This window comes from Cnephaeus nilssonii (genome assembly GCF_951640355.1).
Source record: "Cnephaeus nilssonii genome assembly, chromosome: 6".
In the NCBI taxonomy this organism is placed as follows: domain Eukaryota; kingdom Metazoa; phylum Chordata; class Mammalia; order Chiroptera; family Vespertilionidae; genus Cnephaeus; species Cnephaeus nilssonii.
In genome coordinates, this window is record NC_137077.1 from 39,254,264 (window position 1) to 39,269,830 (window position 15,567).

The window sequence follows — 15,567 nt, forward strand, 5'->3', positions numbered from 1 at the left end:
CATGAGTAAGACTTTTCTCTCCTAAGATATACCTGGGCAACTCCCACACTTAGAATTCAAAACCACTGCCCAGAAATATCACTACAACCAATTTTCCTAAAGCGTGGAAGCTAAAAAAGAAAAACACCCCAACATGGCCCCCCAGAAAGCACTGTGACTACATTTTTTAACAAGACCTCAGGAACTGCAGAGCCATAAGAACAGATGTTAACTACCTATCACAGCTTGACCCTCAATTTGCCTATTCATATGCCTCATTAATGGGCTAAAAGAATTCTAATTTCTCTAGCTTACAGTAACATAATTTATCAGCTAACATCATTTGGAAACCCATTTGCACACTGACTTCAAACTCTTTGACTAAAGAAGGATAAAGTGTGTCTAAGATAAACCAATGTGGATTGGGGTGGAGCCCCCAACTGTATTTGAACACTGATTCTCATTCACCACAGATAAGCAGAACAGTAGAGGCATCTGCTTCAAAATGGGCCGATTCCCACAGGGCTCATCAGATTCTCTCCTTTGGAATCTGAATTTGCTTTCCCAGGTGGTCAGTTAATCACAGTGTAACTGGAGCTGTGACACATAAACGTGCATGGTATATGCCACCAGTGAGTGGAGAAACAAACACACAAAATCCTAGAAGTAAGAGAATAAAGAAGATTTGGAGAGGACCACATGAAAAGGGGAAGAAAGTAAAAAGCATACAAAATTTCAGTCTTCCTGTTGCATTATACTTCCGGGGACAGTACACTGGCAGGCTGTCACAACCTTTCATGGATTATAAAACCATGCAACAGACTGAGGTATTTCAGAGAGAAGGGGGTGGGAAGCAGGAAGAGATTACCCCATGAATGTATATGCATATATGCATAGCCCATGGACAGATACCAGTGCTGGGAAGGCCTGAGGAGGGGAAGGGATGGGGGGGGGGGATCGTTTGGGGTGGGGGAAGGGGGAGGTAGGGGACATCTGTAATACTTTCAAGAATAAAGATTAAAGAAAAATTACACAGCCCACTTATTCCAGTAGAGAAGCAAGATCAGAGACAGTGCTGAATCTGACACTATCATTTCTAATAGTGACAGTCTAACAGCAGCAATTTTCTTCCTTTGTATAATGCTTTATCTTTTACAAAAGACCTATAAACAGTAATGTGAAAGTAAGTATGTGTTTAACAAGAGACTCTCAAAAAAAAAGCTAAATGTGTGTATGTATGTTTGTTTAGATAATTTATTATAAATTTTACTGATATAAAGTATGTGTAGCTGAGCACACAATTTACAAATAATAGTAATATATCTATAACATTTATAACTACAAATTTCATAGGACTAATTGATTCCCATGGAATGTCTTAAGTGCACACAATAACAAAACAATAATCAAGCCCTAATTTGCAATGTTGGCCGGTTTCCATGGTGTAAATATTCCCACTATGGCCAATTTCAAGCTACCAATGTGATGTCACTGAACATGGATTGAGAAGATGTGAACAATAGCATACAACTGCATATGTTCACCACATAGATGAAAAAGATTGAGAATAGATGATAGTAAAGAGTACAGATACTACTAACATATAGTAAAATACTTAGAAGTGGGAACTTTTGCGTATGTCTTAACTTTCTTTTAAAACGTAATTTACTTAATTTTAGGTTTACATATTTAATTTTTAATAATGTCTTTATTTAACAACTCTCACAAATTCCTGTCTCAACCCCATTTAAACCAGCTCCAACACACCATTGAAAGTATCATCCGAATACCTTAGTAGGGTGGGTATTGCTAATCTACATCAAGTGACTACAGTCATTTGCTCATCAAACTGGTTGATTAAAAATTTTAATGTGAATAACTAGTACATGGTGAACCTAGAGATTTTGATTCAGTAAATCTGGTGTGGGGGCCTTGGAGTCTGTATTTTAATAGGCAAAATGCCTTTCCCGTGCCAGATGATTCATCCAGAGAATTACAGAATTCAGCACTTATTGACTACATATGCTGTGCTAAACTCAGAATATACGTATTATGGATGAAAAACAGGTTCTGTAATAAAACTGACAAGTCCAGTGATAGAAGGTAACCTTACAGAGTAATCCAATCATAGATTCCTAACTGGGTAGGTCATGGTGTGTAGTCACGCCCCAGGAATAAATATAAATTCTCCACTAAAAGGTTTATCTTTTCCTTAAAAAAGCCCTGTCCATTGTTTCTGTGCATCTAGCTTAACACACCTTTGAAATGCCTTCTTCGGATCCCTAGGAAATATAACCACCCTCAAGAGAGCACAGAATTATAGCTATCCTGTAATCCAGTCCTCCCTTGCTTTCTCCCACTTTCATGTAATCTTCCTTATGTCCCTTCCTTAATTCCAAATGCAAAAAAGAAGCTGCAGACTGCCATTCTGAGAGACATTTTTCTCATTCCGTTGAGATCTTGCTTCCAGGCATAGCCTCTGTTTGGCTCAAATAAATTCTTATAAAAATTCTTTACAGGTTTGGATGTTCTTACCTCAACAACATGGACACAAAAGAGAGAAAACTTGTCCTTAAGAAGAATACAAAGACTAAGAATAATGATGCAACTACTGAAGCAGAGATCACTTGGCCACTCCAAAATACACCTCTTTGGGGATATTGATTATTTTAGGCTGGTTAATTTTAAGAAACAGCAGCTTTGGGAAAAGCTCTGAAAACCACGTACACCAGCCAGAAGAACCTTGAAGGGTAGAGGGAAATTTTTCCTCCACCAACACTATATGATATTGCTACATATCAGCTGCTTTGGGAAAACAGCAAAATCCAGCTTGGGAGTCATAAGAGAAAATGATGTTTGACCTGAGTCTTGAAAGAGCACAAGCTAATCAAGAAAGGAAGGGGAAGGGAGGCAGGGACATTCAGGGCTGAGAGAGCAGCATGTACATGGCCAGGTAGGCAAAAGAATTTGGTCCACGAGGATAACAGCACATGCTCTGGGACTGTACCTCTTACTTGTGTTGTGCAGCCACATTTATCTGGGACACATTTTTCTTTTTAATCCTCACCCAAGGATATTTTTTTCATTGATTTTTAGAGAGAGTGGAAGAGAGAGGGAAAGACAGAGAGAAATATCGATGTGAGAGAAACACATCGATTGGTTGCCTCCTGCACACCCCCCCGACCAGGCCGGCCGGGCAGGAGCCTGTAACTGCGGTATGTGCCCTTGCCTGGAATCAAACCTGGGACCCTTAGGTCCACAGGCCTACACTCTATCCACTGAGCCAAACAGGCTAGGACTGGAACACATTTTAACACATAATTGTTAGACTATGTTCAGTCAGAATACATAAGAGGAGTGCTGGGAGATTAGAAAAAGAGTTATGGCCAGGTCAAGAAGGACATTTTAGAATGCCTAGCACAAAGTAAGTGCTCAATAAAGTCCCACTTTATACCCTTCCGTAGACATTAATGTTTAAAATTAATTTTATCACCATTCTAGGATTATTGCTGAGAAAGGATTTACATGGGATAGCTAACCTACAAAGCCTACAAATACAGAATTCTCTTAATGCTTTTATAATTGCTAACTTCTCAATCAGAGAACATGACAAAAATCACCAAAAGGATGTGTTAGAAATGTGCAACAAAACAAAGTCCCAGGGAAAACATTACTGTACTAGAGGCCCAGAGCACGGATTTGCGCACTGGTGGGGTCCCACATGCTGGCCTGCGCCCTCTCACAATCCAGGACCCCTCGGGAGATACCAGACAGCCGGTTTCGGCCCTTCCGGGATTGGACCGGGCCGAAACTAGCAGTCCAACATCCCCTGAGGGATGTAACAGGGCGCGAAGCTGCAGGCTGCCGGGGAAGAGCATGAGCCCAGCTTCTGGCTGAGTGGTGCTCCCGCTGTGGGAGCGCACTGACCACCAGCGGGCAGCTCCTGCAATTGAGCATCTCCCCCCTGGTGGTCAGTGCGCGTCATAGTGACCAGTCGACCAGTTGTTCGGTCGACTCTTCGCTTAGGCTTTTATATATATATAGATATTATTTTTCGCTTTGGCTTTACTTCATTCTAATTCACCTGTTTTCAGAATAAAATGGGAATATTATAGATGTTATTTTCTATTTCTAATGTTGTATCATTACAGCTACAGACATTTTAATTAGGTAACTCAATTAACATAAAAATCTATGAATTAACATCATAAAGAAAAATGAATCCAAAAGCTAAATAATAGATAGAATGTCAAAAGAGTGGGAGCTTATTTCTACATAAACCCAGCAAGAAAGGTACGCTTGTCATCCTAACGCACCAATTTTGTAGCCCTACAGAACCACCAAGGATACATTCCCTTCTCTAAAGCAAACCATGCCCATCTGTCTTGTCTCCCCTCAAGTCCCATCTCCTCTTTGTAGTATATTCCAAACACTCCGTTCCACAATGACCTGTTCCCTCCCTCTGCATGAACCTCATCGTTGGATTTGATTTTACATTTTCAGAGAACTTCTCTTGCACATCTCATGGAGCATGGCGTAATGCTAGACGTATAAAAGACATTCAAATACTTGGACAGTGAACACACAAAATGATGTCCAGGAATTATATTTAGCTTCAAGCTTCAATTGTTGATTTTATCACCTCCCCCAAAACGAAGATGAAAAATATCATCAAGTTTTTAAAAGTCTGAGATTGGAGACAGTGAAAAGAGGTTATCAAAAGGGATTTTATTGAGTTGCTTGTTAAGTGTCAGCAAGTCACCAGAGGGCTCTGATTAAAAAGGTAAGGGAATTTTTTGCTCTGCTTACACATTGTGAGGCTTAGGGGCCTACAACTGTGCCTTGAAATCCCCACAAGCATCCTAGGATATATGCTTTTTACCCACATCAAACAAAGAAAAAAGAAGGAACAGGTATCTCAAGGCTGCTTCTATCCTTGTCTTCTTTAACCAGCTGAACTTCTAAAGAGGACTATTTACAGAATTCCACAGGTAAATCATATAATACACTTACTCAATAAATACTATTGCCAGTATCATAATAACAACTTAACATTTTAGCACTTTCTTTGTGTCATATTGTGTAAGCACTTTTCAGTCATCATCTTATTAAACTCCTGACAACATTCTATATAAGATAAGTACCATAATTTATCCTCATGTTAGAGACGACGAACCTTAGATTAGGTAAGACCTTGCTCCAAGTTAACAACATAAGTAAGTCACAAAGCCAGAATATGTAATAGTTTTCTTTTGCCAAAGCCCAAAGAACACCACCATCTACGATTACAAGATTCAATTCTTAACAATGTAAGTACTTGGGTCTCGTTCAGAACTTTTTTTCTTCTATTTGAAAAATTAAAAACAAGACACCAAATCAGTGATCTGAAAAAAGGCTGGAACAAGGGCATTTCCAGGGTCTGAGGTAGCAAGCTGAAACAAACTGCCTTAAAGCTAATAGACTTCAGGATTCCCAGCACACTCACAGAAAACAAGCATCCAGGGGAAAAAACACACAATAATAATAATAATAACCCAGAGTGATTAAATATGGACCCTTTTGACAGAAAGACCAATTAGGGTATCATTTTTTAAAGGTATAATCACCCTATAGATCTTATGGGAAATTCAGATTTAATTTACAATATGTTTATATCCATTCCATGTACAGGTCACATGGCATTCAGATTTCATAGGATGTTCAGCAGAGGATAAGAGCTCTAGAAATGCTGTTAATGTAGGACTTTTGACTATGCATTATCTGTATGTATTAATAACCTCCCTCTAGCATCTAAAAACAACTTCAGAGAGAAAAATAAAGGCCTAGAAATTAATATCTAAAAAGAGTTTTCCATCAAGTTTCACCTGTTCGGTTGACAGAAAGAAATGTGTGGAAGCACGTAAAACTGTGGCCACACCATAAGCAAGAGGCTAATGCTTAGCTATCATTATCAGCATTATAGTTTCCACAGTTTTGAGGTCAGCAGTAAGAGGAATCAAGCAATCAAGGGATTATACATAGTTTCAGAGACAGCTGATTAACACCTCAGTCCTGGGTTGGTGCTTGAAATTCCTCCACCCCTTCCCCAACCCCCTTCCCCCCCCCCCCCACCCCCACCCCCCTCAAGAAAAATCATTCCTTTGGCTTGAGACTTTGTCTTGTAAAAATACAAAATCAAGTACCACTAGGTTAACAGCACTTTAAGCTCCAGAGCTTATTTACATGGGAGATTCCCCAGTTTTATTAGATTTCTTTAAGGCAAGTTTTACCAAGGAAAGGAAGGGGAGGATTTCAAGGCATGAAAAACAACCTTGGGACTGAAGGTGGACAAGTGAGAAGAGAGTTTTCCAACGAGAGAGAGAGCAAAATGTGCCAACCAGGCAGTGAATTATAATTCGCAAAACCTCCCCCTCCTTTTGCTAAAATCAGTTTAGTCTTAGCCCGCCCATTTCCTCAAAATCTGCGCTAGAGCAACTTGGGCTGCTTTATTTACAGGGAAACTGACCCAAAGAACAGAAAGCAAAGGAACTTGAAATTGACAGAACCTTGGGCAAGGGTGTCCATTGTGATAAGCACAATGTGTCTATTTGCGGGTAGCAAATCGTGACTTCCCAGCTTTTAAGGAAGGCACAGATTCTTCTGCAATCGCTGGGCTGGAGCCGAAATCTCCACCTATCAGGCAGGAGGCAGGCGCAGAGCCCCGGAAAAGTGTGTGTGCTGGTGTGTGGAGGGAAGGGGTGGGGAGGTGGGGAGCGGGGAGGGAGAGCCGAACCCGAGGACTCCAGGAAGTGGGTGGGGAGGAAGCTGCAGAGGTTGGAGCCAGCCGCGTCCATAGCTGGTGTGCAGACGCCTAGCAGGGGGAGTCCCGGGTCACCGCGCGCAGCGGTCACGAGCGCTTTTGGCAATGCTGTGCGTCCCCTTCGATTCCCGTCATCGCCCAACCGTACAGCTCGGGTTTGGGACGTAAAAAGGGCCGGTAAAGTGGGCGGCGGCAAGAGTTTTCACCGCTGAGTCACACAGCCCAGCCAACTTTTACAGCATTTCCCCAGGAAGAAAACAAGAAGTCTCAGTCCCGTAGCCCACCGCTCGCTGCTAGTTCCCGCTCCCCGCCCGGTGCCGCTCCACCCAGGGGTGACTCCAGACCCACCCCTGGGCTGTTGGCCACGCACCGCACAACTTCTCCTCCGCCCCAAGCCTCGGAGTATCCCGGGCGCTGGCCCAGCGCTCCCAACCGGGCACGGGGAGGGCGGGAGGAGGAGGGGGGAGAAGGGGGGAGGGGAGGGGAGAGGCTGCGAGCTCACCTGCAGGAGACGGACACCTCCACCCGCGTCGCCGGGATGGCCGCGCTCAGCTGGTTCAAGTCCCCGATGCCCGCAGTGCTGGTGTAGCGGCTGTCCATGTTGCGGGGAGGCGCCCTGGACTTGGCCGGCGCCCACTTCCAGAGCTCGAGCCCGCGGAGGTCTCCGAGCTCAGCTGCAGACAGACGGGGCTGGAGGTGGCGGGAGGAGGCAGAAGGAGGCGGAGGCGGCTCGCTGGCAGTCGGAGGGAGGAGGCTGGCGGATCTCCGCGCGCTGCCCCGAGGGAACCGCGACTTCGTTCCGGCGGAGGGCGAAGCTGCCGGGGAAGTGACGCCCGGGGCTGCCGGCGTCCCTGCCCCCTTCTGGCAGGCAGCAGCCCCCCCGCTGGGGGCCACTCCGGAAGCCCTTTCTGGCTCCGCGAGGCCGCCGGGCGGGCACCTGGTGGGATAGGTGGCCCCAGACCCAGACCGTCTAGGAGCGCCAGCCCGGGCCCGCTGCGCGTGCGGCTCAGGGTTTGTCTCCGCCTCTACACACCCACACCCGCTTCCTGGGCCGTGACTCCCTCCTGTCAATCAGGTGTGGACGGGCATGTCACGCCGTTTCCCCGCCTGGGCTGGAAGCGGGAGGGGTGGGCGCCTCCGCGGGCTCCCAACTCCTCCGTCCTCAGTCCGCCCCTCCCCGCCCCGCGCTGGCCCTCACCTCTCCGCGGAGGGAGCCGCCGAGGTCCCTCCCCCTCCGCCCTCTGCAGAGGAGCCGGGTCCCGCGGCTGGGCTGCCCACCCTCGGCCACTTGAGGGTCGGCGACGATGCGACGTGAGGACGATCGCCGACCTCCTGTAAGAGGTGGTCAAGTGACAAAGCAACACATGCGGGGCACGGTGGGAGCAGGTTGGACTCTGAAGAGGTGGGGGGGTGGGGGTGGTATTTGGGATTGAAGAGAACCACCTAGTTTCCGAATTCTTCCCCCCTTTCCTCGGAGCGTGGAGGTCTCACGGTGACAATTCCTCTACAGCCAGAGCTCTTCTGCGCCCCCTCCTTTCCAAAGGCATGCAAGTTCTGTCCTGACATCCCGAGGTCACCCAGAATCCCAGCGGCAACACCTGAAGGGAACAGGACGGGTGGAAGCGGAGGAGCCGGAGGGAGCGCTGCGTGCGGGGAAACCGGATTCCGGGGGGGCCAGGCAGGTGCCCGGAGGCAGAAGCGGCGAACGCACCGGGGGGTACCAGCCGCTCACCTCCATTTCAGGGACCGTGATTGCCCGCACCTTTCCGCCAGCCTCGCCCGTGCGCCCGCAGGTCCCTGGTGCTCGCCACCAGGGGCAACCGAGAACGCGACTCACCCTAAGGCCAACTGGGAGAGGAGAGGGAGGGTACCCTGTCCGCCTTCTGTGAGTGCGCCTGCCACGCGGTTTGCAGCTGGTAGGACTAACTCAGGGAGGAACAGTTTTCCTGGGTGAGGACCTGCCATAAGTTGTAACCATTTTAACCCGCTTGGAGCCACTTGCCTTAGGGAATCTAGACTGGTAGGCTTGTGGGGAAAGATGGGATGGCGCAGTTTTGTCATCGCCCCTGGCCAGGCATCCTTTCAGATTTTATTCTTGGTTTCCTTTCCTGATCTTCCCGCCCACCACGTGTCACACCTTAAGTCCAGAAGTTCTCTGTTTCTCTTCCCCTTTCCCTATTACAGATTAAACTGTCGTTTATTACTATTTGGGAATGTCCTAAAACTCCGAACGTTTGTTATTTTGCCCAATAATCAATTGGGAGAAGAGACCTACTGTATTTTCTTAAGCTAACTAGACTTTTATTGTATAGAAGCCTACTGAAGAAATAAACGTTGAGAACTTTAAAATAGTATTCAACTCATAAAGACCTTTACTTCTTAAGTTTTTCCACTTTATTAACTTGTAATATTTAATAAGCTGCCCATAATTCAATTGTACCATTTGATAAATTTTGATGCCTATATTCTTCTGTGGAGCCATCTCAATCAAAATAATAACCCATCCCATCAGCCTAAAAATTTGCTCATGTTCCTTCTGTAATCAGTTTCTCCCTTTACCACTGAAAATCCCTCCAGGCAACCATTGATATTCTTTATATAACTGTAGATAAGTTTGCATTTCTAAATATATGTATATTGCATATGGAATCCTACAACATGTACTATTTTTTTTTCTGTAGCTTCTTCTGAGAAAAATTCTTTTGAGATTCTTCCGTGCTGTTGAGTTCATCAGTAGTAATTTCTTTTTATTGCCTGCTAGTATTCCGTTGTATAGATGGGCCATAAATTGTTTATCCATTCCTGCATTGGTGGACATTAAGTTGTTTACAGGTTTGGGCTACTACAAATAAAACAGCTATGAACATTTATGTAGATTTTTTTAATGTGGACATATGCTTTCATTACTTTTGGGTTAATATCTAGGAGTGGAATAGCTGGGTCATATGAAATATAAATGTTTAACTTTTTAAGAAACTACTAAATTGCACCAAAATTGTACTACTTTCCATTCCTACAACATTATATGAGTTCCAGTTGTATTACTAACACTTATTGTATTACTCGTTTAAATTTTAGCCAATGGAGGAGGGTATGGGAGGATAAATGGTGATGAAAAGAGACTTGACTTGGGGTGGTGAACATACAAAAGAGTGTACAGATGATGTGCTGTTCAATTGTGCAACTGAAATCTTTATAATTTTGTTAACCAGTGTCACCCCAATAAATTCAATAAAAGGGGAAATAGGTAAATACATTTTAGCCAATCTAATAGGTAGAAGTAGGTTAATGACTAATGATGTTGTCATATGGGTCCCACTGTGGGTTAATAACTAATGGCAAGCATATTTTAATGTGCTTATTTGCTATCTGTAGATCTTCTTTCATGAAGTGTCAGCTCAAATCTTTTGCTCATTTTTACTGAATTGTTTTATTATTATTGAGTCTTAAGAGTTCCCTATGTATTCAGCACTCATAAGTTCATCATGTTGAAGTAAGCTTTAAGTGACAAAACTTTTAAAGTATATTCAAACTCTGTTAATGTAGTTAGCATAATACATAAAGAATTGCAATTTTAAAAAGTAACTTTTAATAGCTTAATAAATACCATGCATTATGACATGTCTATTTCTTTAAGCTTTTATTTTAAAGAATTTTTAATAAAAATTTATATGTATTAAAGTGTATTGAGAAACATAAATGACTTTGGAATGTGTTAAAAATTGAAGATGATTTTTATTTACGAAAATGTATAAGCAGCCGTTATTCACCAAGTCAGTGATTCAGTAAAAAATTATTTGAACGTTTACTGTGTGCTTAGACACTGTGCTAGACCTGGGAGGTAAAACTCCTGCTGGCAAGGAGATGGATGACTGGGTAGAGATTATACTGAATCATTGAGTTTTTATCTCTGAGATTTTATTATTCCACAAGATTCGAGAAGACCTCAGATTGTAAATTAAATTGTCATTGTCCGTTACTTTTCAGAAGCATTTATTTATGAAATGGCATGGTCAAAAAGAATCAGCTTGTCTGAAAGAGCATATATCCTTATAAGGACAAAGTTCATTTACCTCATCACGCAGGTACTGTGTCAGCTCACACAGAAATCTCAAACAAATTGTGCTGAGCAGTTCTTCAGGCTGTAGCTACATCAGTGGAAAATTCGCTCAGTTGGGCCTAACTCTTCCGCCCCAAGATAAGTCAGAAATGCCAGCATTGCCATATGCTCACCTTCAAAATGTCCTCAGGAAATTGAAGAAAATAAGTAGCTGCAGCATTGCTTAACCTCTATGGATGGCTATATCAATTTAGCCACATAACCTGCTCTATGTAGGCACAGCTTATAAAATAAACTTATGTGATAGCAAAGAACGGACTAGCTGTTTAATTAGGGAAAAATTGCAGCTGACAGAAGACATTTGAATGAGTGTCCAAAACATGTTCTCTGAGTACCTGCCTTCTTTCTGACCTGCTAACCATTTGGAGATGATTTACCCAAAGTGGATCAAGTCAGCACATAATTCAATAATTTCAGACAATAAAATAGCTTGAAGTTACCTTTGTGACTAAATAAAGTATTTATTTACCAGTATTTGAATACCACCTTTCCAATGGTTAAGGCAGTCAGAATAGTATCACTTTTTAAATATTACAAATAATAGCAAGATTAAGATATGTTGTGAATAAGTGTCCAGGAACATTAAATCCAATATTTTAATTAAGTGACACTTTTCTAAGGGCTCTTGGGTGGTTCTTTAAGTAAGCCTATTCTCAAGCACTTTGTTTGATAAATAAATTTTATATTCAAGAGACCATTTAGAATACATAATGCTTTCAGTTTCAGAACTTCATATATATAAGCATATAGAAGAACATATTTCTAATTATGTTTTGACAGTCTTGGGCTGGTTTAGGTAATATTTAGTTTTCCACTATCACAGAGTCATTTGGCTCAACCACTAAATATTCAATAAAGAGACACCATGAATTTGTGAGGATTGGGGAAGGGGTTCATCAGGAAGGTGATCAAACTGAGGTGAGTTCTCTTACTATGACTGAATCTTCTTTTTTTTGTTGTTTGTTTAATGATAGTATTTCAGTTATCTATTGGTGTGTAACAAGCCAGTCTAAAACTTAATCACTCAAATAACAATAGCTTTACTCCTTTTCATGATTCTTTGAGGGAGCAATTATGGCAGGGCTTGGCCAGGCAGTTCTGCTCTATGTAGTGTCAGTTGGCGTCATGAACATGGTTTCATTCAGCTAGAGGCTGGCTGGCCTGGAAAATCCAAGAAATCTTCTTTACCATGTCTGGCAGCTCAATGCTCTTCGTCCATGTGGCTTTCCTCTTTTCTCTTCATTCAGTTGTTTAGCCAGAACTTCACATCATGGTGACTGGCTTTCCTAGAGCCAAAGTGGAGGCTGTCCAGCCTCTGAAAAGCTAGACCTGGAACTAGCTCAGTGTCACTTCCACTGGTTTCCATTTGTCAAAGCACATTATAAGGCTAGCCTAAATTCAGGGCAGGAGTGCTGGCTGAGTTGACTTAAAGGGTAGAGCAGCATACACATATTGGAAGGGAAGGAATTGATAGCAGTCATCTTTGGGGACTACCCACTAAAAATAGTCAATTTAATTAAAGCTAAAATAATTATATGTCCCTCATTTAAAAAAAAATCACACACACTGATCAATTTTTCCACTACTTTTAATTGGTTCTATTTGAAAAAAATAAATCTATATAAGGAATCAGAAGTCTTGTAGCATACATTGTAATGAATAGGATCATAGAAGTAAGCAAGGATTTGTCTTCAAGAATGGCTTTGCTATCTATATGCAAACATAGAAGGAAGAAATAGAAAATGTGAAGAATATGCTCCCTGCTTTTAAGCATCAGTTTAATGTGCTTAAAATCAGTTTAAGTAAGAGCAATAAATAAGCTATGTCTTGTCATGAGATCATGTGGTATAGACCAATGTGACTAATGCTCAAGGAAAGGCATATTAATGAGAAAGAATAATCATTAAAACATCCCTGGGAAAATGGAACTTAATATTTTTAATTAGTAAAAGGAGAGGACAGAACAATATAGGTACGGAAATATGAGCAAATATAGAGGTAAATATAAGTATTTCATATGTTTATACAGTAGTGAGAAGACCAAAGTCTCCAAAGAGGAAGGCTGTAAATTTGGATAGAGAGAAGTTATCTTAAAAGACTGTGTAATTTGAGAGGAAATATGTAAAAGGAGTGTAAGCTAAAGTTATCCAAACCTACTCTGTCCAGTAGACTAGCCACAAGTGGCTATTTAAGTTTACATTAATATTAAATAAAATTAAAAACAAAGCTCCTCCATTGCATTAGTTACATGTCAAATGCTCAATAGCTACCCTATTGGATGGTACATATTACAGAATATTTCCTTCACACACTAGAGGTTTATTAGACAGTACTGACAATCTATTCTAATTCCCAATATTTCTGAAATCTATTCACCTTTCATTTCCCCTCTGCCACTACCCTTAGTTCAGTTTACTTACATGTTTCACTTGGGGTTATGCAACACTCTTCTACCTGTCTCCCTGTTTCCAGTCATGCTTTTCTCCAATCTGCTCCCCATTCTGCAGCTAGAATACACTTTATAAAACATTCATCTGGTCTTCTCAAATTCCTGCTGAAATTACTCATGTCATTCTTTGCCAGGAATATTCCTCTGTGCCTCTTTCCTTAACTAACACTTATTCTTCAGGTCCCAAGTTAGATGCCACTTCCTTGACAGAATCTTCTCAAATATCCCTGATCTTCAATATTCTTATCATTAAAATGATGCTATCATCTATGATACACAGTTGGTGAAAATTAATGATAATGAATGTAACTCATTGAGTGCTTAGCATTTAAAATGAGAGTAGTGTTAACGCTTATGTTGAGAATAATAATTTTGTGTTGATGGTTTAAATTCTCTAGCTCTATTTTCTCATGTATCTACCCAAAGTTACATTCTAAGAAGAGCCACCAATCTGTCAAGTAATAATTTAAAATGACTTATAAAGCTCACATAACATATACTATAACTCAGTCACAAAAGTAATCTAACAGAACAAGTTACTTTATGTGCAGAGAAGAGATAGAGATTAAATTCTAAGATTCTTATATTTATTAAGGGAAAATGGCAGTTTACATTTCTTCTAGAGGCATAGACATTCAGTTGACTATGATTATCTAGTGATAATCAGTTAAAATTAAGAACTTTCATAGAATAAACCCTATACATCTTGAAATCCAGGGTGTCTTTAAAAGGGTCCTGTTGTAAGAATTTTAAGGATATATCTTTATGGTTACTAAACACAGAACAGTTCTTACTTTTGATGAATGTTTTCAGCCTTCAAATTTATCTAAAGTTTCTTCCAAGTAGAAACTGCTAATTCAGAGAGTTTGTTTTTTCATGGCCGCCAGAAGAAATCCATCTGTAAGACTAAGTCAGAAAGAGCAGGCCTAAAAAATTCTGAAACTTATCAAAAGAATATAGGAAAGAAAACATTCTTATAGTAGGCTATGAAGTCTCAAATGTTTTGTTCCTGCAGGGGCCTTCCTAAATGCCCAAAATAAGCACCTTTTACCTTTATTTTCTTTTATTGTTTAAAGTATTACAAATAGTAGTACATATGTTTCCTTTTTTTTTTTCTCCAATTGACCTTCCCCCAGCCTCCCCTACTCCCCGACACATGCCCACACCCCCTTCCCAGTGATTTGCGTCCATTGGTTATGCTTATATGCATGCATACAAGTCCTTCAGTTGATCTCTTACCTTCCCCCCCCCCCAAACTCTCCCCAGCCTTTCCTCTGTAGTTTGACAGTCTGTTCGATGCTTCTCTGCCTCTGTATCTATTTTTGTTCATCAGTTTATAATGTTTTTTATTATCCATAGATGAGTGAGATCATGTGGTATTTTTCTTTCACTGACTGGCTTATTTCACTTAGCATAATGCTCTCCAGTTCCATCTAGGCTGTTGCCAATGGTAAGAATTCCTTCTTTAAATATATTATTAGAATAAGTATTGTGTGACAACTTGCCTAATATCTATTTCCCCTAGACTAGACTTAGAGCTTCAAGAGCATCAGGACCAGTCGCTTTTTCATTGGTTCTCTCCTGTGCCTAGCATATTGACTGCTATGAGTCAGGTGTTGTGTGGCCAGCAACTGTTGAACATTGCTTTGATATATTGAGTTCAGGAGAGAGCTGAGCCCACAAGTGGAATGTCCAACGGGATTGTCCAGATTGGAGTGAATAGCTTAGAGTTGGTAGTTGAAGCCAAAGATTTTGGTGAACACTCCAGGGAAAAGGAAAGAGGAATAAAAATAAAATCTGATGAGTAACTTCCCTGGGTAGAGGAGGAAAAACAAGGGTTCCATTGAAGAAATGGGTGTGGAAGAAGCACTTGAAAAAACAGGAAAGAAAAACTCCAGCATGGGGACACTAAGAACAAGGAAGAAGACGCTTTTAAGAGGGGGCCAGTAGGATCATGACAGCAGAAGCTACAGAAATTGTACTATTGCCTTGTTTCCTTGCCACTGTACATTGCCAAATTCTCTCTCAGGAAGTTTCCAATATCACAGAATCCTCTAAAATGTTTCAGTTATCATTCCAGATCTGTCTTTCAGATTCTTATACTTAAACTAGAGGCCCAGTGCACGAATTCGTGCATGGGTTGGGTCCCTCGGCCTGGCCGCTGATTGGGGCTGATCAGGGCTGTCTCGCCAAGTCCAGGGGGAGGGACCAAGGGAGGTT

The 15,567-nt window shown here is 41.8% G+C and overlaps 1 protein-coding gene across 1 annotated transcript in view; it reads right to left on the bottom strand.

Moving 5' to 3' along the window:
* Positions 1 to 7,828, bottom strand: part of CPNE8 (copine 8) — a 195,622-nt gene extending 187,794 nt beyond the window's left edge. Inside the window, exon 1 of the mRNA XM_079775534.1 lies at positions 7,281 to 7,828. Coding sequence (XP_079631660.1) covers positions 7,281 to 7,378 — 98 coding nt within the window. The 5' untranslated portion in view covers positions 7,379 to 7,828. The remainder of the gene's footprint in view (positions 1 to 7,280) is intronic.
* Between the last annotated feature and the right edge of the window lie 7,739 nt (positions 7,829 to 15,567).